The sequence below is a fragment of the Denticeps clupeoides genome, chromosome 9 (assembly GCF_900700375.1).
Source record: "Denticeps clupeoides chromosome 9, fDenClu1.1, whole genome shotgun sequence".
Lineage (NCBI taxonomy): Eukaryota > Metazoa > Chordata > Actinopteri > Clupeiformes > Denticipitidae > Denticeps > Denticeps clupeoides.
Genome location: NC_041715.1, coordinates 201,941 through 224,462, shown reverse-complemented (window position 1 = coordinate 224,462; position 22,522 = coordinate 201,941). Strand labels below are relative to the sequence as shown.

Below are 22,522 nucleotides of genomic sequence, written 5' to 3'. Positions count from 1 at the left end.
ATTTTGTACGATCATTTCTTGTGAATTCCCAGAAAAGGAAGTCCATTAAACATTCAAACAATCAAAATGAATTCCGCAAAACACATCATTAAAAGTATCAAATTTATTCCATCAAAAGCATCTAAAAAACAGAATACGTCTACAGTAGCGTGTAAAAGGTACAAAACGGTGACGTGACGTGAGCAGAGCGAGACTCTGATCTGAAATACGATATTATTCTCCATCTGTAGATCAGGAGATCCAGCACATCTCTACATATCGACGTTAACATCACTTCTATATTTTAATCAGGATTAAATCAGGATTTTACCTACATTAGGTTACACTACTGATCTTTACACGGTACCGAATATATTTATATACATTTATTAAAGACAATAATCCCGAACTGTTACGTCTGTACGGTAACTGGGTTATAAATCGATTTTTATATTTGAATATTATGATGTGAAGCAGCTCATATAAAAGCAGACGTTAGATCAGCCTGGATTCTCGGTCCTACTTCGGCTCCGTTTTACCGCCGCGGTCTCGGAGGGACATGTTGGTGGCCGTGTTCGAGTTGTCACCGCTGGACAATGTTTGTGGGACGTTCTCGCCAGGCCGCTTCCACGAAGGGCGCGTCACGATCCAGACAACCAGCCCAGCAAACACGATGACCAGCAAACCCAGCACGTTCACCAAGACGGCCTCCGGGGGACTGTCCCGGTACGGCGGGTCTCTTCTGCCAGGACAAAAACACGTCATCAGTCCAACCGGTCGGTCTGTCCCCGGTCCGATCAGTCTAATCAGTCCCTCCCCAGTCCAATCAGTCCTTCCCCAGTCCAATCAGTCCGTCCCCAGTCTTGGTCCGTCCCCAGTCAGATCAGTCCTTCCCCAGTCCGATCAGTCCGTGCCCAGTCTCGGTCCGTCCCCAGTCCGATCAGTCCGTCCCCAGTCTCGGTCCGTCCCCAGTCCGATCAGTCCGTCCCCAGTCCAATCAGTCCGTCCCCAGTCCGATCAGTCCGTCCCCAGTCCGATCAGTCCGTCCCCAGTCTCGGTCCGTCCCCAGTCCAATCAGTCCTTCCCCAGTCTCGGTCCGTCCCCGGTCCGATCAGTCTGTTCCCGGTCCGTCCCCAGTCCAATCAGTCCATCCCCAGTCCAATCAGTCCGTCCCCAGTCCAATCAGTCCATCCCCAGTCCAATCAGTCCGTCCCCAGTCCAATCAGTCCGTCCCCAGTCCAATCAGTCCGTCCCCAGTCTCGGTCCGTCCCCAGTCCGATCAGTCCGTCCCCAGTCCAATCGGTCCGTCCCCAGTCCGATCAGTCCGTCCCCAGTCTCGGTCCGTCCCCAGTCTGATCAGTCCTTCCCCAGTCCAATCAGTCCGTCCCCAGTCTCGGTCCGTCCCCAGTCTGATCAGTCCGTCCCCAGTCCAATCAGTCCGTCCCCAGTCTCGGTCCGTCCCCAGTCCGATCAGTCCGTCCCCAGTCCGATCAGTCCGTCCCCAGTCCGATCAGTCCGTCCCCAGTCTCGGTCCGTCCCCAGTCCAATCAGTCCTTCCCCAGTCCAATCAGTCCTTCCCCAGTCCAATCAGTCCGTCCCCAGTCTCGGTCCGTCCCTGGTCCGATCAGTCTGTTCCCGGTCCGTCCCCAGTCCAATCAGTCCTTCCCCAGTCCAATCAGTCCGTCCCCAGTCCAATCAGTCCGTCCCCAGTCTCGGTCCGTCCCCAGTCCGATCAGTCCCTCCCCAGTCCAATCAGTCCGTCCCCAGTCCAATCAGTCCGTCCCCAGTCTCGGTCCGTCCCCAGTCTGATCAGTCCTTCCCCAGTCCGATCAGTCCGTCCCCAGTCTAATCAGTCCTTCCCCAGTCCAATCAGTCCGTCCCCAGTCTCGGTCCGTCCCCAGTCCGATCAGTCCGTCCCCAGTCTCGGTCCGTCCCCAGTCCGATCAGTCCGTCCCCAGTCCAATCGGGCCGTCCCCAGTCCAATCAGTCCTTCCCCAGTCCTGGTCCATCTCAGTCCAAGTCTAAACAACCCAAACCATCATTCTACTTACAGACCAAAGATGAGCTTCTCCGTGATGCCCATGAGGGTCGTGGCGATGACCGTGGCGAAGATGAAGATGCCGCTGTAGATGTGTACGGGCATGAAGGCCGCCCGCAGGTTGCCTGGCGTGATGGGCACCAGATACACAACGAGTCCCAGGACCAGCTGCTCGGAAACAGAAAAGCGTCACTTTCCTGAGCGCCGGCGTGGCGAGTAAAGGCGGAGCTGCGGAGTCACCTGCAGGGCGTACAGGAGGACCGCGGCCAGGCCGACCCAGCTGTGCAGGCTGTACATGTTGGGGATGCGCTGAGCGTTGTGGAAGTCAAACACCGCCACCAGAGACGTGACCGTCAGGGCGAAGGCCAGGACGTTCAGGCCCGCGTGGATGAACTTCATCCGGAGTTTGCTGCACGTCCAGGTCCATGGTATCCTGTACACTGTAATGGCTGCAGGGGAACGACGGCAAAGACGTGTAAACCGGCCACCACATCTGGCCACGAAGCGACGCTTCTGGATGAAATTTTCACGTTCATAATGTACCAACAAAGTAGCTACGGAGCTCCAGGAAGCCATGGGAGAGTTGAAATGACGAGACAGGATCCTAATAACGAGACATGGGACAGTGGTGGCCTGGCGGTTAAGGAAGTGGCCCCGTAACCAGAAGGTTGTTGGTTCGAATCCCGACCCACCAAGGTGCCACCGAGGTCCCCTTGACGGAGGTCCCGTCCCCACACGCTGCTCCCCGGGCGCCTGTCATGGTGTCCACTGCTCACCGAGGGTGATGGTTAAATACAGAGGACACGTTTCACCGGGTGTTTCACGTCATTTCACTAAATCCGGGGACCAGACGGGTCATGGAACAAGTCCAGCCTTGGGACTAAACTACTAGAAATAGTTCACAAAACGTGTGCGGATAAAGAGCAGCTTCTGTAAACACTTGTGGACGCTCGTAGATCTTCAGACGTCAGCAGCAGGACTGCGCATGCGCGGCGAGTTACTTAAGACGGATTCTCCCGCGAAAAGAAACTCAACCAACAACAAACAAAACGTTTTTTAATAAAAGCCGACATTTTAAACGCGGATTGAGAATTCTTCCTCCGTCCTTACCGACTCCCTGCAGGAAAACGAGGCCGATCACGACCAGCACCGGGTGCCAGTTGAATTCGGCGGGACCCCCGTCCCAGCCGAGACCCTCCTTGTAGTGCAGAACCCAGCGGAGCACGAACCCCACGGCCGCGGAGCCCACGGCCACGGCCGCGGCCAGGGAGACCAGCAGCTGGCGGACACGCTGCATCTCCGGAGGTGGGCGGGGCCCGGCCGGGGTGGGCGGGGCGTCCCAGAGACGTCACCGCTTCCGCGCAGTAATTACAACATCGTAATGGTGAAAAGAATCCCTCCAGCACTGTGATTAAAATTCCATAAACCTTTCATAAACCTGTGGAGATGAAGAGCAGCTGAAGGAGCTTCTGAAAACACTTGTGGACGCTTGTAGATCTTTTAATCTTTTATATTAAATAGTACAAAATGCTGCTTTCCGAAGGAATCGAGATACGCGATGTGCGCACATCTACTGGTCCTCTGCATGCATGCTTCTGATCTTGTAGACGTGGCAACAGAAGTTGCTGTTCTTCTCCTGCTCGATGTGGACAATGGTGTCTCGGTCGAAGAAGAGGTCCTGGCTGGACGTCTGGGGGGAAACGACGGTAAGAACACGAGCAAGCCTTCTGTCCATCAGTTATTTCCGATGTCGCACTCACCACATCCCACGATTCCAGGAGCGGCACGGTCTTCATCAGAGCCCCATTCTGGTTGTCATGGAGACGGACGTTGGCTTTTCCCTCCTCCTCCACGTGGGTGACGTCCACCACGGCCAGAAGGTCCAACTCATCCTCATACTCCACCGATTTGAATGTCTGCATAAAATTTCAACGTATTCTGCAACGTGCTTCACAGACACATGAAAAAATATTACGGCTTCAGCGCGATTCTACCTCCTGCTCCGGGTCGTCGTCCAGCTGCTGGACTCTTCTCCTCACCGTGCGGCCAGAGGACGTCACCGTGACCGCAGACGCGTCCTGAATTCGTACACACGGATTCATAAAACGGTGTAATTCCCCCCGTCCCGTCACAACAAAAAAAAATACTAAAAAATTCTTACGTTCTGGGTTCTTGGAGCTTTAATGGCAAAATCGAGCGCCACTTCTGATTGGGCGTCGCCCCCCCCCGTCGTTGAGGATTTTCAGCACGCTGGTGAAAGAAACCAGATTGAAGCACATTCGTACGTTCATCTTTTTACCGCATATCCGCTGCTCACTTGATCGTGCTGGGGCCGACGTGGATTATTCTTCCGGAATCGTCCGGATGAAAGTAGATCCAGTCGGACTCCAGGGAACGGCAGTTCATGTCTTGTACCCCGTTCTTGGCCTTGTTGAAAGTGAGAGTGAAGTGATTGTCACATGTGATACACAGCAGCACAGCACACGGTGCACACAGTGAAATTTGTCCTCTGCATTTATCCCATCACCCTGAGTGAGCAGTGGGCACCATGACAGGCGCCCGGGGAGCAGTGTGTGGGGACGGTGCTTTACTCAGTGGCACCTCAGTGGCACCTTGGCGGATCGGGATTCGAACCAGCAACCTTCTGATTACGGGGCCGCTTCCTTAACCACTAGACCACCGCTGCCCCACTGTTGGGGTTGAGGCAGGTGAGGTGTAAAACCAGGTAATATTATTCAGCGCAAAACGGAATAAAAATTACCAGATGGCCGCTCCTGAGGGAGCAGACGTGGTAGGAGCCGCGGTGCTTTTTGTTTTTCGGGGCGTAGATGTAGTGCCATGGGTGTCCCCCGATCTGTACCCCACAGTCGATGTAGTTATCCAGATAATTCACCTCAAACAAGGCCAGAGGGGGCGCTGTAATACACATTACACAGCCAGGTACCGTCTACAGAGCACACGGAACAGTCAGCGAAACGTTACGCACCTACCGTCCACTTTAATGTTGACCGGAATGCCGAGAGGAGGCTCTCCCACGACGCACCGAGCGGCGTTCCAGGCGCACGGCTCTCCGAGGACCAGCTCCTGGGTCCTGAACTGGTGAGAGCAGCAGCAGAAGAGGAGTGAGCTGCAGGTCAGAGCGGCGTGGCGAGAACTTCATGCCGTTACTACCGTGTCCAGGATGCTCTCAAAGCTGTAGAGCTTCACACAGCTGCTGCTGTGCGAGACGGCCAGCACCCCCTGAGACAGGATGGCGTCCACCACCGTCTTCCCGAACGCCTGAGGAAGAAGAAAACGTGTTTCTTCATCAGCAGATACAGAAAAATATATATTTATATATATATATACGTCCATACAGCTGAACTGATCTCCAGAACGCCCACAAGCTTCAGAGGGAAAGCGAGAAACGTGGCCAGGTACAGGACGGTTCCGTCACGGTTATTACCCTGAAAAAGACCCAAAAACACAGAAAATCTATACAAATATAAATTATATAAAACAAAGCGAGAAACGTGGCCAGCTACAGGACGGTTCCGTCACGGTTATTACCCTGAAAAAGACCCAAAAACACAGAAAATCTATACAAATATAAATTATATAAAACAAAGCGAGAAACGTGGCCAGCTACAGGACGGTTCCGTCACGGTTATTACCCTGAAAAAGACCCAAAAACACAGAAAATCTATACAAATATAAACTATATAAAACAAAGCGAGAAACGCGGCCACGTACAGGACTGTTCCGTCACGGTTATTACCCTGAAAAAGACCCCAAAACACAGAAAATCTATACAAATATAAACTATATAAAACAAAGCGAGAAACGCGGCCACGTACACGACGGTTCCGTCACGGTTATTACCCTGAAAAAGACCCAAAAACACAGAAAATCTATACAAATATAAACTATATAAAACAAAGCGAGAAACGCGGCAAGGTACACGACGGTTCCGTCACGGTTATTACCCTGAAAAAGACCCAAAAACACAGAAAATCTATACAAATATAAATTATATAAAACAAAGCGAGAAACGCGGCAAGGTACACGACGGTTCCGTCACGGTTATTACCCTGAAAAAGACCCAAAAACACAGAAAATCTATACAAATATAAACTATATAAAACAAAGCGAGAAACGCGGCCAGGTACAGGACGGTTCCGTCACGGTTATTACCCTGAAAAAGACCCAAAAACACAGAAAATCTATACAAATATAAATTATATAAAACAAAGCGAGAAACGTGGATAGCTACAGGACGGTTCCGTCACGGTTATTACCCTGAAAAAGACCCAAAAACACAGAAAATCTATACAAATATAAATTATATAAAACAAAGCGAGAAACGTGGCCAGGTACAGGACGGTTCAGTCACGGTTATTACCCTGAAAAAGACCCAAAAACACAGAAAATCTATACAAATATAAACTATATAAAACAAAGCGAGAAACGCGGCAAGGTACAGGACGGTTCCGTCACGGTTATTACCCTGAAAAAGACCCAAAAACACAGAAAATCTATACAAATATAAATTATATAAAACAAAGCGAGAAACGCGGCAAGGTACAGGACGGTTCCGTCACGGTTATTACCCTGAAAAAGACTCAAAAACACAGAAAATCTATACAAATATAAATTATATAAAACAAAGCGAGAAACGCGGCAAGGTACACGACGGTTCCGTCACGGTTATTACCCTGAAAAAGACCCAAAAACACAGAAAATCTATACAAATATAAACTATATAAAACAAAGCGAGAAACGCGGCAAGGTACAGGACGGTTCCGTCACGGTTATTACCCTGAAAAAGACCCAAAAACACAGAAAATCTATACAAATATAAACTATATAAAACAAAGCGAGAAACGCGGCAAGGTACACGACGGTTCCGTCACGGTTATTACCCTGAAAAAGACCCAAAAACACAGAAAATCTATACAAATATAAATTATATAAAACAAAGCGAGAAACGCGGCCACGTACAGGATGGTTCCGTCACGGTTATTACCCTAAAAAAGACCCAAAAACACAGAAAATCTATACAAATATAAACTATACAAAACAAAGCGAGAAACGCGGCCACGTACAGGATGGTTCCGTCACGGTTATTACCCTGAAAAACACCCAAAAACACAGAGAATCTATACAAATATAAATTATATAAAACAAAGCGAGAAACGCGGCCACGTACAGGACGGTTCCGTCACGGTTATTACCCTGAAAAACACCCAAAAACACAGAAAATCTATACAAATATAAATTATATAAAACAAAGCGAGAAACGCGGCCACGTACAGGACGGTTCCGTCACGGTTATTACCCTGAAAAAGACCCCAAAACACAGAAAATCTATACAAATATAAATTATATAAAACAAAGCGAGAAACGCGGCCACGTACAGGACGGTTCCGTCACGGTTATTACCCTGAAAAAGACCCCAAAACACAGAAAATCTATACAAATATAAATTACATAAAACAAAGCGAGAAACGCGGCCACGTACACGACGGTTCCGTCACGGTTATTACCCTGAAAAAGACCCAAAAACACAGAAAATCTATACAAATATAAACTATATAAAACAAAACGAGAAACGCGGCCACGTACAGGACTGTTCCGTCACGGTTATTACCCTGAAAAAGACCCAAAAACACAAAAAATCTATACAAATATAAATTATATAAAACAAAGCGAGAAACGCGGCCACGTACAGGACGGTTCCGTCACGGTTATTACCCTGAAAAAGACCCCAAAACACAGAAAATCTATACAAATATAAATTATATAAAACAAAGCGAGAAACGCGGCCACGTACAGGACTGTTCAGTCATGGTTATTACCCTGAAAAAGACCCAAAAACACAGAAAATCTATACAAATATAAACTATATAAAACAAAGCGAGAAACGCGGCCACGTACACGATTGTTCTGTCACGGTTATTACCCTGAAAAAGACCCAAAAACACAGAAAATCTATACAAATATAAATTATATAAAACAAAGCGAGAAACGCGGCCACGTACACGATGGTTCCGTCACGGTTATTACCCTGAAAAAGAATCAAAAACACAGAAAATCTATACAAATTATATAAAACAAAGCGAGAAATGCGGCCAGGTACAGGACGGTTCCGTCACGGTTAATACCCTGAAAAAGACCCAAAAACACAGAAAATCTATACAAATATAAATTATATAAAACAAAGCGAGAAACGCGGCCACGTACAGGACGGTTCAGTCACGGTTATTACCCTGAAAAAGACCCCAAAACACAGAAAATCTATACAAATATAAATTATATAAAACAAAGCGAGAAACGCGGCCACGTACACGACGGTTCCGTCACGGTTATTACCCTGAAAAAGACCCCAAAACACAGAAAATCTATACAAATATAAACTATATAAAACAAAGCGAGAAACGCGGCCAGGTACAGGACGGTTCCGTCACGGTTATTACCCTGAAAAAGACCCAAAACACAGAAAATCTATACAAATATAAACTATATAAAACAAAGCGAGAAACGCGGCCATGTACACGACGGTTCCGTCACGGTTATTACCCTGAAAAAGACCCAAAAACACAGAAAATCTATACAAATATAAATTATATAAAACAAAGCGAGAAACGCGGCCACGTACACAATGGTTCTGTCACGGTTATTACCCTGAAAATTCCCAAAAACACAGAAAATCTATACAAATATAAATTATATAAAACAAAGCGAGAAACGCGGCCACGTACACGACGGTTCCGTCATGGTTATTACCCTGAAAAAGACCCAAAAAAACAGAGAATCTATACAAATATAAACTATATAAAACAAAGCGAGAAACGCGGCCACGTACATGACGGTTCTGTCACGGTTATTACCCTGAAAAAGACCCAAAAACACAGAAAATCTATACAAATATAAACTATATAAAACAAAGCGAGAAACGCGGCCACGTACACGATGGTTCCGTCACGGTTATTACCCTGAAAAAGACCCAAAAACCCAGAAAATCTCTACAAATATAAACTATATAAAACAAAGCGAGAAACGCGGCCACGTACACAATGGTTCTGTCACGGTTATTACCCTGAAAATTCCCAAAAACACAGAAAATCTATACAAATATAAATTATATAAAACAAAGCGAGAAACGCGGCCACGTACACGACGGTTCCGTCACGGTTATTACCCTGAAAAAGACCCAAAAACACAGAAAATCTATACAAATATAAATTATACAAAACAAAGCGAGAAACGCGGCCACGTACAGGACGGTTCCGTCACGGTTATTACCCTGAAAAACACCCAAAAACACAGAAAATCTACACAAATATAAACTATATAAAACAAAGCGAGAAACGCGGCCATGTACACGACGGTTCCGTCATGGTTATTACCCTGAAAAAGACCCAAAAACACAGAAAATCTATACAAATTATATAAAACAAAGCAAGAAACGCGGCCAGCTACAGGACGGTTTCGTCACGGTTATTACCCTGAAAAAGACCCAAAAACACAGAAAATCTAAACAAATATAAACTATATAAAACAAAGCGAGAAACGCGGCCAGGTACAGGACGGTTCCGTCACGGTTATTACCCTGAAAAAGACCCAAAAACACAGAAAATCTCTACAAATATAAACTATATAAAACAAAGCGAGAAACGCGGCCACGTACACGACGGTTCCATCACGGTTATTACCCTGAAAAAGACCCAAAAACACAGAAAATCTATACAAATATAAATTATATAAAACAAAGCGAGAAACGCGGCCACGTACAGGACGGTTCCGTCACAGTTATTACCCTGAAAAAGACCCAAAAACACAGAAAATCTATACAAATATAAACTATATAAAACAAAGCGAGAAACGCGGCCACGTACACGACGGTTCTGTCACGGTTATTACCCTGAAAAAGACCCAAAAACACAGAAAATCTACACAAATATAAACTATATAAAACAAAGCGAGAAACGCGGCCACGTACAGGACGGTTCCGTCACGGTTATTACCCTGAAAAAGACCCAAAAACACAGAAAATCTATACAAATATAAACTATACAAAACAAAGCGAGAAACGCGGCCACGTACAGGACGGTTCCGTCACGGTTATTACCCTGAAAAAGACCCCAAAACACAGAAAATCTATACAAATATAAACTATATAAAACAAAGCGAGAAACGCGGCCAGGTACAGGACGGTTCCGTCACAGTTATTACCCTGAAAAAGACCCAAAAACACAGAAAATCTATACAAATATAAACTATATAAAACAAAGCGAGAAACGCGGCCACGTACACGACGGTTCTGTCACGGTTATTACCCTGAAAAAGACCCAAAAACACAGAAAATCTATACAAATATAAACTATATAAAACAAAGCGAGAAACGCGGCCAGGTACAGGACGGTTCCGTCACGGTTATTACCCTGAAAAAGACCCAAAAACACAGAAAATCTACACAAATATAAATTATATAAAACAAAGCGAGAAACGCGGCCAGGTACAGGACGGTTCCGTCACGGTTATTACCCTGAAAAAGACCCAAAAACACAGAGAATCTATACAAATATAAATTATATAAAACAAAGCGAGAAACGCGGCCACGTACAGGACGGTTCCGTCACGGTTATTACCCTGAAAAAGACCCAAAAACACAGAAAATCTATACAAATATAAACTATATAAAACAAAGCGAGAAACGCGGCCACGTACAGGACTGTTCAGTCACGGTTATTACCCTGAAAAAGACCCAAAAACACAGAAAATCTATACAAATATAAATTATATAAAACAAAGCGAGAAACGTGGCCACGTACACGACGGTTCCGTCATGGTTATTACCCTGAAATACACCCAAAAACACAGAAAATCTATACAAATATAAATTATATAAAACAAAGCGAGAAACGCAGCCAGGTACACAACGGTTCAGTCACGGTTATTACCCTGAAAAAGACCCAAAAATACAGAAAATCTATACAAATATAAATTATATAAAACAAAGCGAGAAACGCGGCCAGGTACAGGACGGTTCCGTCACAGTTATTACCCTGAAAAAGACCCAAAAACACAGAAAATCTATACAAATATAAACTATATAAAACAAAGCGAGAAACGCGGCCACGTACACGACGGTTCTGTCACGGTTATTACCCTGAAAAAGACCCAAAAACACAGAAAATCTATACAAATATAAACTATATAAAACAAAGCGAGAAACGCGGCCAGGTACAGGACGGTTCCGTCACGGTTATTACCCTGAAAAAGACCCAAAAACACAGAAAATCTACACAAATATAAATTATATAAAACAAAGCGAGAAACGCGGCCAGGTACAGGACGGTTCCGTCACGGTTATTACCCTGAAAAAGACCCAAAAACACAGAGAATCTATACAAATATAAATTATATAAAACAAAGCGAGAAACGCGGCCACGTACAGGACGGTTCCGTCACGGTTATTACCCTGAAAAAGACCCAAAAACACAGAAAATCTATACAAATATAAACTATATAAAACAAAGCGAGAAACGCGGCCACGTACAGGACTGTTCAGTCACGGTTATTACCCTGAAAAAGACCCAAAAACACAGAAAATCTATACAAATATAAATTATATAAAACAAAGCGAGAAACGTGGCCACGTACACGACGGTTCCGTCATGGTTATTACCCTGAAATACACCCAAAAACACAGAAAATCTATACAAATATAAATTATATAAAACAAAGCGAGAAACGCAGCCAGGTACACAACGGTTCAGTCACGGTTATTACCCTGAAAAAGACCCAAAAATACAGAAAATCTATACAAATATAAATTATATAAAACAAAGCGAGAAACGCGGCCACATACACGACGGTTCCGTCACGGTTATTACCCTGAAAAAGACCCAAAAACACAGAAAATCTATACAAATATAAACTATATAAAACAAAGCGAGAAACGCGGCCACGTACACGACGGTTCTGTCACGGTTATTACCCTGAAAAAGACCCAAAAACACAAAAAATCTATACAAATATAAATTATATAAAACAAAGCGAGAAACGCGGCCACGTACAGGACGGTTCCGTCACGGTTATTACCCTGAAAAAGACCCCAAAACACAGAAAATCTATACAAATATAAATTATATAAAACAAAGCGAGAAACGCGGCAAGGTACAGGACGGTTCCGTCACGGTTATTACCCTGAAAAAGACCCAAAAACACAGAAAATCTATACAAATATAAATTATATAAAACAAAGCGAGAAACGCGGCAAGGTACACGACGGTTCCGTCACGGTTATTACCCTGAAAAAGACCCAAAAACACAGAAAATCTATACAAATATAAACTATATAAAACAAAGCGAGAAACGCGGCCAGGTACAGGACGGTTCCGTCACGGTTATTACCCTGAAAAAGACCCAAAAACACAGAAAATCTATACAAATATAAACTATATAAAACAAAGCGAGAAACGCGGCCAGGTACAGGACGGTTCCGTCACGGTTATTACCCTGAAAAAGACCCAAAAACACAGAAAATCTACACAAATATAAATTATATAAAACAAAGCGAGAAACGCGGCCAGGTACAGGACGGTTCCGTCACGGTTATTACCCTGAAAAAGACCCAAAAACACAGAGAATCTATACAAATATAAATTATATAAAACAAAGCGAGAAACGCGGCCACGTACAGGACGGTTCCGTCACGGTTATTACCCTGAAAAAGACCCAAAAACACAGAAAATCTATACAAATATAAACTATATAAAACAAAGCGAGAAACGCGGCCACGTACAGGACTGTTCAGTCACGGTTATTACCCTGAAAAAGACCCAAAAACACAGAAAATCTATACAAATATAAATTATATAAAACAAAGCGAGAAACGTGGCCACGTACACGACGGTTCCGTCATGGTTATTACCCTGAAATACACCCAAAAACACAGAAAATCTATACAAATATAAATTATATAAAACAAAGCGAGAAACGCAGCCAGGTACACAACGGTTCAGTCACGGTTATTACCCTGAAAAAGACCCAAAAATACAGAAAATCTATACAAATATAAATTATATAAAACAAAGCGAGAAACGCGGCCACATACACGACGGTTCCGTCACGGTTATTACCCTGAAAAAGACCCAAAAACACAGAAAATCTATACAAATATAAACTATATAAAACAAAGCGAGAAACGCGGCCACGTACACGACGGTTCTGTCACGGTTATTACCCTGAAAAAGACCCAAAAACACAAAAAATCTATACAAATATAAATTATATAAAACAAAGCGAGAAACGCGGCCACGTACAGGACGGTTCCGTCACGGTTATTACCCTGAAAAAGACCCCAAAACACAGAAAATCTATACAAATATAAATTATATAAAACAAAGCGAGAAACGCGGCAAGGTACAGGACGGTTCCGTCACGGTTATTACCCTGAAAAAGACCCAAAAACACAGAAAATCTATACAAATATAAATTATATAAAACAAAGCGAGAAACGCGGCAAGGTACACGACGGTTCCGTCACGGTTATTACCCTGAAAAAGACCCAAAAACACAGAAAATCTATACAAATATAAACTATATAAAACAAAGCGAGAAACGCGGCCAGGTACAGGACGGTTCCGTCACGGTTATTACCCTGAAAAAGACCCAAAAACACAGAAAATCTATACAAATATAAATTATATAAAACAAAGCGAGAAACGCGGCCACGTACAGGACGGTTCAGTCACGGTTATTACCCTGAAAAAGACCCAAAAACACAGAAAATCTATACAAATATAAATTATATAAAACAAAGCGAGAAACGCGGCCACGTACAGGACGGTTCAGTCACGGTTATTACCCTGAAAAAGACCCAAAAACACAGAAAATCTATACAAATATAAACTATATAAAACAAAGCGAGAAACGCGGCCACGTACACGACGGTTCTGTCACGGTTATTACCCTGAAAAAGACCCAAAAACACAGAAAATCTATACAAATATAAACTATATAAAACAAAGCGAGAAACGCGGCCACGTACAGGACGGTTCCGTCATGGTTATTACCCTGAAAAAGACCCAAAAACACAGAAAATCTATACAAATATAAAACATACTATGCAAATTAATGTCTCTTACAGTATGGGTTCAATTTTATTAAAGTTCTAAATATTAATCTTGAAAAAACATGTTATGTTAACCTATACAAATATAAACCTTTTCAAGGTTAATATTTAGAACTTTAATAAAATTGAACCCATACTGTAAGAGACATTAATTTGCATAGTATGTTTTAAGAAAAATTACAGAATTCATATTTTAAACCATGTTTTAAATAAGTTATAAGTAGACCGTGAAACTGATATCTGTGGTCAGTTCACGGTGGGAAATATTAAGATTTCTAGATATTTTGTGGCCCATCCGCACCTGTCTGCCAGGTTTGTGCTGGATAGACTTGATGTAGAACCTTTCTTGGGGGACGTCCCAGCCGAGGTATCTGTGGAGGTACAGAAAATGAACTCAGAAACACATCCAACAGGGAGAGGACAGAGGAGAGAAACCACACTTTCTACCACCGCATCCCACAAGTGTCTCCTGGGGGACGTTACAATCAATGAAGAGATCAATTCTGGTTCACTAGGACCCCCAACTATGAATACAACCTTTTTATTCACTCTGTTCTAGTTTCTATACAGAAGTCAGACAAGAAGAAGGTTACAAGTTCATCTAAATCTTCTCTAAAGAGGAAGGTGTTGAGCTGCCGTGTGAAGGTGCTCAGTGACTGAGCTGGAAGTTCATTCCACCACCGAGGGGCCAAGACGGAGAAGAGTCTAGATGAGCGTCTTCCTTTTACCTTCAGAGATGGAGGGACCAGGCGAGCAGTACTGGAGGCTCGGAGTATACGAGGTGCAGTGCGAGGTGTAATAAGGGCTGTGAGGTAGGATGGTGCTACTCCATGTTTGGCTTTGTAGGCCAGCATCAGTATTTTGAACCTGATGCGTGCAGCTACTGGGAGCCGGTGGAGGGAACGTAGCAGAGGGGCGGTGTGGAGAACTTGGGAAGGTTGAAGATCAGTTTCCTTGTGGAAACATGCAGTAGAAACATGCATATGAAGGCGTGGCATCTACCGACCTGAACTTGTGCTGAGCGGACAGGCAGACCCTCTGCAGCTGCCCGCCCGTGTCCTGGCAGAGGCGGTACAGCCAGTTATCGGCGGTGAGCGCCAGGAGGCTGGATCTCTGGCCCGGCTGGTCCTGTTCAAACACAGCGGCTCAGCCAGACACAACTCCTAAATTCGCTCATCTGGAGCTTCATGCAAATGGGCCTTTACCAGGGGACACGTGCATATTAGGACATCTTCGATCTTCTCGCTTCTGGCCCGTTTGGGTAATTCATACAGTAGACGTGGTCTCGCCTGAAGGCTAAAAAAAAAGGATCAATTACTGACTAAGCTTTTTTAGTATAATTTTAGAAAATAATGATGGTATTTTAGGTATTTTACCTGGTGTAACAACACCTATAATTCTCAAAATAAATCCTCCCGTACCCATAGGCAATGGGCGACCTTGAAGATTTCGTCCACACCTTCTCAAACACGGCATCCTCCTTCAACAAAAGCACAATTTACCAGATGCCCTTATCCAGAGCAACCTACAGTCAGTAGTTACAGGGACAGTCCCCACAGTCCCCCCTGGGGACTGTCCCTGTTATTACTTCTTTAATAAGAAGTCATAAACGTGGTCCACACGGAGCCCCTACCCTGAGAATGGTGTGCCGGAGGGTCTTCAGGTTCTCCCTCAGCAGCACCCCGGCGTCCCTGCTGCAGATGCCCCTCGACCTCCAGTCCAGGCGGCAGCAGGCGTTCACTGCAGCTCCCCGCCGCGCCGCAGGGGGGCGCCGGCGACTCATGGAGCCCGACTCGGGGTACCAGGCCAGCGGCTGCCCGAGCGAAGAAGAGAGCAGCTTGTCAACACGCTGGCTAACTGCAGGGGAGGCGGCATTAAATTAAAAAAAGGTACGTGGAATAAACAGTGCCCGCACTCGCTTGAGAAAGCAGAAAAGAACGCCCGGAAACCCGAGAAATTGTGCATTTCCTGACGTTTTATCCAGAAAAACCGACTAAACAGCGTGCACGGTGCCAGCACTCAGAAAATAACGCCAAGAATCCAGCGAAATTGTGCATTTCCTCACATTTTATCATGAAAACCCGACTAAACAGCGTGCACGGTGCCTGCACTCCCTGTATTAACATGTAGAAACATGCATGAAGCAGAAAATAATGCCAACTCGTCGTTCCTGTCGTGCAGACGCCCGGAATCCAGCGAAATTGTGCATTTCCTGACATTTTATCCAGAAAACCCGACTAAAAAGCGTGCACGGTGCCAGCTGCAGCTAACCTGAGTTCAGCACTCGCTGTATTAACATGTGGAAACATGCATGGAGCAGAAAATAATGCCAACTCGTCGTTCCTGTCGTGCAGACGCCCGGAATCCAGCGAAATTGTGCATTTCCTGACATTTTATCCAGAAAACCCGACTAAAAAGCGTGCACGGTGCCAGCTGCAGCTAACCTGAGTTCAGCACTCGCTGTATTAACATGTGGAAACATGCATGGAGCAGAAAATAAGGCCAACTCGTCGTTCCTGGCGTGCAGGCGCCCCTAATCCAGCGAATTTGTGCATTTCCTGACGCGCCCTTGTTCTGCACTGCTCGCCTGCTCTTCGTGTGCTTGGTTTCCACCTGCTGGCTGGAGTCGTGCTTTTAAAAATGCATTTATGTATTTATTTGTTGATCTGGGATCCACCAGCGTCAAATTGCATCATTTGTGGTTCTAACGTCTGTTCTGTGCCTTGTTAACAGAAGGAGAAGAGAAAATGCGGCCGCTGCTCGGACGGTCCCTTGTGGCGGTGGCTCGGGGGACACACCTGGGTCCCTGCAGACTGGGCCACAGAGGAAGACCCGCCGCCCCCCTGGGGTCCAGGATCCTCACCCAGCCTGAACACGTCTTCCGTCACAACATGTGGTATGCCATACTAGTCACTGCATGCAACCCTGCAAGACCCTTTTTTACAGAAACCTGTTGCCATTTAATTCTAGACACCCTCCTTTACACTGATAATTGACAGAAAAGCCTTTTTCTGCTGTTCCTTTTAAATAATCTCATGGTAACCCCAGGATTTCACCTTTTTGCAGTTTCCCATTCTTTTTTGGTATTTTTCCAAATGATTTATTTTTCTTGTTAAAAATATTTTCATAGATTCTTCATATTTTTCTGTAATTATCTAGTTTTATGAACGTATGTGAGTGGAAGATATCTCAGCAGGTTGCCTGGTTATTGTGTTGCAGGGACCATGTTCAGTGGTCCGAGGAGGAGAAAGACGCCGCCAGACAGAAGGCTCGGGAAAACTCTGCCGAGCGAGTTCCTCGTGAGGAGCAAGGTGCCTGTGAAGCGTACTCAGACCCACCATGTTGGAAAAATGTCTTATCCACGTGAATTCCTCTCTGGCCTCTCAGATAAATATGACCGAGATGCTCATAAATTCTGGGACGACTTTTACGGGATGCACCAGAACAAGTTCTTCAAGGACAGGAGGTGGCTTTTCCTGGAGTTCCCTGAGCTTCTTCCACCCAACCCAGACTGCGGTGCTGCCCGGGCGGGTCAGTCCGGCTCGAATGAGAGCGCAGAAGCTGCAGGGTCGTCCTTCAGGATACTAGAGGTGCCGCCATGCTCTTCATCTCCGGCTCGGTTTTCTCGCATGAAACCAGGGAACTGGGATTAAAATGCTTCTGTAACAATTGAATTGTAGGTGGGATGTGGAGCTGGTAACAGTGTGTTTCCGATCATTACTTCCATTAGGTGAGTGCAACACACCGTCAGCAGCTAATTAGTGCCTAATTATGAACGAGTCTGGCTTTTACATTTACATTTACAGCATTTACCAGACGCCCTTATCCAGAGCGACTTACAATCAGTAGTTACAGGGACAGTCCCCCCCTGGAGACACTTAAGGTTAAGTGTCTTGCTCAGGGACACGATGGTAGTAAGTGGGGTTTTAACCCGGGTCTTCTGGTTCACTGCCGAGTGTCTTACCCACTAGGCTACTACCACTTTTAACGGAGATTCCTGCTGTTTATGCCCCAAGATTCGGGCCGTGACGGACCCACAATTCAGCTGGGCGGCATGTGACATCGCTCCTGGTTTTATATATAATCATAAGCTTTAGTCTAAAGAATGAACTGCGATCGGCCACAATGAATTCGTTTATAACAAACGAAGCATAATCGCCATGTTGAAGGAAGCAGTGTGGGCTCCGCCGCCATGTTTCCGTTATTATTATATATTATTATACCTGCTGAGAGTTGTTCAGCAGCCACAGCATCTAACCAGTAAGAATTTTCTGCTCCACGATGATGTTAAATCTGTCGGAATATTAAGGTGGCAGGACGTTCAGTGTAAAGGGTCGTGCCGGATGACGCCTCTGATCATCCTTTTAAATAACAACATTTTTAATTTTTTCTTATCTAGCCCAAAATCACATGCAGTATGTCTCAATGGGCTCAAAATGTCTCAAAAAGGCAGCAAACGAGGGGGAAACTATGCATTATTATCTAGCAGGCTGTAAAATATCTTATTTACGCACTGTACGACATATGCCCTATATTAATAATGTATAAATCCCTCTCCCCTTGTCCTCAGAGATGGCCGAGCGTTTCTGTACTGTTGCGACTTCTCTCCACGAGCAGTTCAGCTGGTCAAAGTAAGAGCTCTTTTCTTCTGGTGTGTACGGTGTGGGGACTCGGAGGACGTATTACACGTTTCACCACAGATGCTGTTCCATAGTGAACGCTGGACAAGTTGTGGACACTCTGACGTGGACAGATACCGCTCTAGTTGTGTTCTCGGGGTGACCTTCAGCCAACTTGAACAAATCCAGCTGCCGTGATACGCCGCTTGGTCCAGATTGTCGAGAGACGGTGGAAGTGCTCTTGAAGGCGGTATAATGTCGTGCAGTGCAGGGCTGGAGCGAGATTACGTTATCGGGTCACGTTGATTCTCAGTAGGCCAGATTCATTTTGAAATCGGGTATTGTTACGTACGGCAAATGTGCAAGGTCATTATTCAGGCTATTTTTTCAGGAGCACCCAGACTACGACCCTTCCTTGTGCCACGCCTTCGTACAGGACGTGTGTGAGGAGACGGCCTCCTTCCCCTTCCCGCCGTGCAGCCTGGACGTCATCCTGGCGGTCTTCGTGCTCTCCTCCATCCGGCCCGAGCGGTAGGACGGGTTTTGTCTGAATGAAAGTGGTGTGTAAATCCCACCTCTAGCGATGAGGCATCATCCAGTAATAGCAGGACCAGGTGATGAAGCATGGTGAGGAGAAATCTTACCCTCAAGTTCTAGATGCAGCTTTTATGTCGAGGTTTTTCAGTTCTTTAAAGTCAAAGTCAAAGTCAGCTTTATTGTCAATTCTGCCACATGTACAGGACATACAGAGAATTGAAATTACGTTACTCTCAGACCCATACAAGTAACATTAAATACAACAATAACATTAAATACAAGGCTATAAAAATAAGCATGATATATACAATTTAAAAACACAATATACAAATAAGGGCAAATGGTGGAGAGTGCAAACCACGTAAACAATGTGAACAATGTAGTGCAACAGAGCTTGTAAAGTGTAAAAGTGACAAAGTGAGGTAGTTGGCAGACCAATGCTGCACAGAGTGACTGGTGCACGGTCAGTTTGTGTGTGTGTGTGTGTGTGTGTGTGTGTGTGTGTGTGTGTGTTAGAGTTCAGAAAGTTTGTGGAGCAGAAGAGGGGAGTGAGGGGAGTGGGTGCAGAGCTGGGAGGGAGTTGAGTTTCCTGACAGCCTGATGGGTGAAGCTGTCCTTCAGTCTGCTGGTCCTGGCCTGGAGACTCCGCAGTCTCCTCCCTGATGGCAGCAGGCTGAAGAAGGTTTGCATTGGGTGGGTGGGGTCGGCTGCTATGCCGAGGGCTTAAAGGCGACGTGTGCAGCATTTAACACCCATCAGATTTCAGCAGAGGGCGCTAGAGAGCAGATTCAATGGGTGACAAACGTGGAGGTTGTGAAACGCTGACCAAGCTCGGCAAAACATTTTTAGCATTCTGGACACTGTGTCTCAAGACGTTGAACAGGTTCCTAATGGATGGAGCCACCTAGTGAGTTTCAGAAAGGGACACTTTAACCCGGACCCGGATAAGCGGAGGAAGACGAGGACGAGTAAGCGAATTGATTGTCACTTGTGATGCACAGCACACGGTGTCACGGTGAAATGTGTCCTCTGCTTTTAACATCACCCTTAGTGAGCAGTGGGCAGCCATGAACCGGCAACCTTCTGATTACGGGGCCACTTCCTTAACCGCTAGGCCACCACTGTCCCCAACACCTTAACCACGTGTCTCTGTTGTTGCGTTTTGCTTGCAATGAAGCTCCGAAGTCCTGGTGTTGACTGGCCCATCACTAGGCAGAAGAGGAACTCACTATCGCCTCTTGAGGCACACTGTGGTATTACTAAAATTTGGTTTGACCAAATATCTCAGATATTCTGTCACCTAATGTCACCTTTAAAGCCATCTAATTCCTTTTCAACCAGTCACCAAAGGTGCGTGAATAATATGGGCGCCATTTAGAAACGGAAGTCAGACGCCCGCCTCATCTCCTCACTGGAGCCATCAGGGGACGAGAGGAATAAATCGTTGGCACTTGACGCAGGGATTGTGATTCTCTTCCATGGGATTTGAGGCTGATGGTGGGGGGGCGTGGCCTGCGGTGACATTTCTGTGAAGACTGGCGAGTGATCAGAATGTGGCCCGGTGTCCAGCCAGCGCCGTGCGTCTCACGGTAGTAGATTTTTATTTTGAGCTGCTCTTCTTCATGCTTGGTGGCACCTTCGCTTTCTTTATCCAAATGCAGGAATGGTCTCTTTATAGGGGCTTCCAGCCATCAGCCAGTTTGGTTGGTACTGTGGGCCGTCCATCTGCCAGTCCGGACTCATGGAGCTAATATTCTGGACCTAGACTGGCCGTGCCAAAACGTCTTCTCTTCTCCGCAATGTGGTGCATCCATACGGAATTCTGTGGGAAAAGAAGGTTCGTAAACAGTGAGCTGGTCAGGTCAGGTGGGAACTCCACGCCCCTCGGTGTCAAGAGAGCTGTCGTCCGGGGACGGTCCCCATCACAAGTACTTCCATGAATACGTTTTTTTTATGTAGTTTTGAAATGATAAAGTTCTATCGTATCTTGATAAGGTCAGATCTGCTGTGGCAGGAAGATGAAGAAGAATCTGTGGGAGATATCTGATAGGGACGTGTCTCCATGGCAACAACAATAATATTAAAGCAAAAATGTGACGTGTATGGGTATTGGGTCGCTCGCCCCGGTACGTGCTGATGGTGTAATAAGGTCTTCCTCCTCTGACAGCGTCCAGAGCGTTCTACACCGGCTGGCACAACATCTGAAGCCAGGAGGGATCTTCCTCTTTCGGGATTATGGCCGACACGATCTGTCCCAGCTGCGCTTTAAAAAAGGTGAGAAGGTGGTGAATTCAGGCTGCTCAGTTCTCCTCCAACTGGACCAACATGCGTGATGTGATACCTTCATGGTTGCAACCAAAAGAGCTCAACATGGTCCACCAAAGTCACACAGATGTGGTTTGAAGTTTGGTCTTAATACAAAACTGATAAGTGAAAGTGAAGGTCATTGTGAGACACTGCAGCACAGCACACGGTGACACGGTGAAACGTGTCCTCTGTATTTAACCGTCACCCTTGGTGACAGTGGGCACCATGACAGGCGCCCGGGGAGCAGCGTGTGGGGACGGGACCTTCATCAAGGGGACCTCAGTGGCACCTTGGCACATCGCCAGACCACCACTGTCCCTGATAAGAAATCAAAAGGGACACACACACACACACACACACACACACACACACACCTTCCATGTTGGTTTGAAGCAGGCGCTGTAGGGACGTGGAGGAAATGTTGGGGTTTTACGAACCGCGTTTTCCGCTTTCTCCGTGTAGGTCAGTGCCTGTCGGACAACTTCTACGCCCGTCAGGATGGAACATGCGTCTACTTCTTCACCGCAGGTAAACCTCTGCTGGCGCTTCGTCAGCCTGCTCTAGTGGACGCGGTGACGGTGACGTTGGTTCTCCGCAGACGAAGTTCGCCGCCTGTTCACCAGCGCCGGCCTGACGGAGCTTCAGAACCTGGAGGACCGGCGGCTGCAGGTGAACCGGGGGAAGAAGGTGGTGATGAGGAGGGTGTGGATGCAGGCCAAGTTCCAGAAGCCCCAGACGACACCTACCGATGTCACCCACCAACCGTGACGATACGGGACACCACGCCTCCTCCGTTTATTACGCACATATGCACATAGCTCCTCATACAACACGGTTTTACCGATTTTCTACAGAAAAATACATATTGCCAGTAAATAAATCCAAGGACATTGGACGTGGTTTCTGTCCCCAGCAAGCAGC

The 22,522-nt window shown here is 46.0% G+C and overlaps 3 protein-coding genes across 3 annotated transcripts; 1 reads left to right on the top strand and 2 right to left on the bottom strand.

Annotated features, from left to right (window-relative positions):
• Positions 1-88: 88 nt before the first annotated feature.
• On the bottom strand, positions 89-3,472 carry LOC114796442 (cytochrome b reductase 1-like). The gene is made up of 4 exons (XM_028990432.1): positions 3,128-3,472; positions 2,258-2,466; positions 2,031-2,185; positions 89-721 (listed from the first exon to the last, which is right to left on the bottom strand). Exons 1-4 carry the CDS (start codon positions 3,312-3,314, stop codon positions 499-501), a joined length of 774 nt encoding a protein of 257 aa, XP_028846265.1. The 5' UTR covers positions 3,315-3,472; the 3' UTR covers positions 89-498.
• Positions 3,473-3,501: 29 nt separating this feature from the next.
• Positions 3,502-16,492, bottom strand: LOC114796437 (DDB1- and CUL4-associated factor 17-like). The gene is given in 16 exon segments (XM_028990427.1): positions 3,502-3,707; positions 3,778-3,933; positions 4,012-4,095; positions 4,179-4,244; positions 4,246-4,267; positions 4,335-4,444; positions 4,779-4,933; positions 5,008-5,113; positions 5,189-5,296; positions 5,374-5,463; positions 14,440-14,509; positions 15,145-15,266; positions 15,344-15,434; positions 15,515-15,618; positions 15,772-15,995; positions 16,410-16,492. Coding segments are annotated over 16 exon segments (1,656 nt in total). The 5' UTR covers positions 16,438-16,492; the 3' UTR covers positions 3,502-3,587.
• On the top strand, positions 15,939-22,481 carry LOC114796440 (methyltransferase-like protein 2). The gene is made up of 10 exons (XM_028990429.1): positions 15,939-16,027; positions 16,872-17,034; positions 17,358-17,449; positions 17,526-17,728; positions 17,819-17,868; positions 18,709-18,769; positions 19,149-19,288; positions 21,462-21,568; positions 22,064-22,129; positions 22,200-22,481. Exons 2-10 carry the CDS (start codon positions 16,886-16,888, stop codon positions 22,367-22,369), a joined length of 1,038 nt encoding a protein of 345 aa, XP_028846262.1. The 5' UTR covers positions 15,939-16,027; positions 16,872-16,885; the 3' UTR covers positions 22,370-22,481.
• Positions 22,482-22,522: the final 41 nt, after the last annotated feature.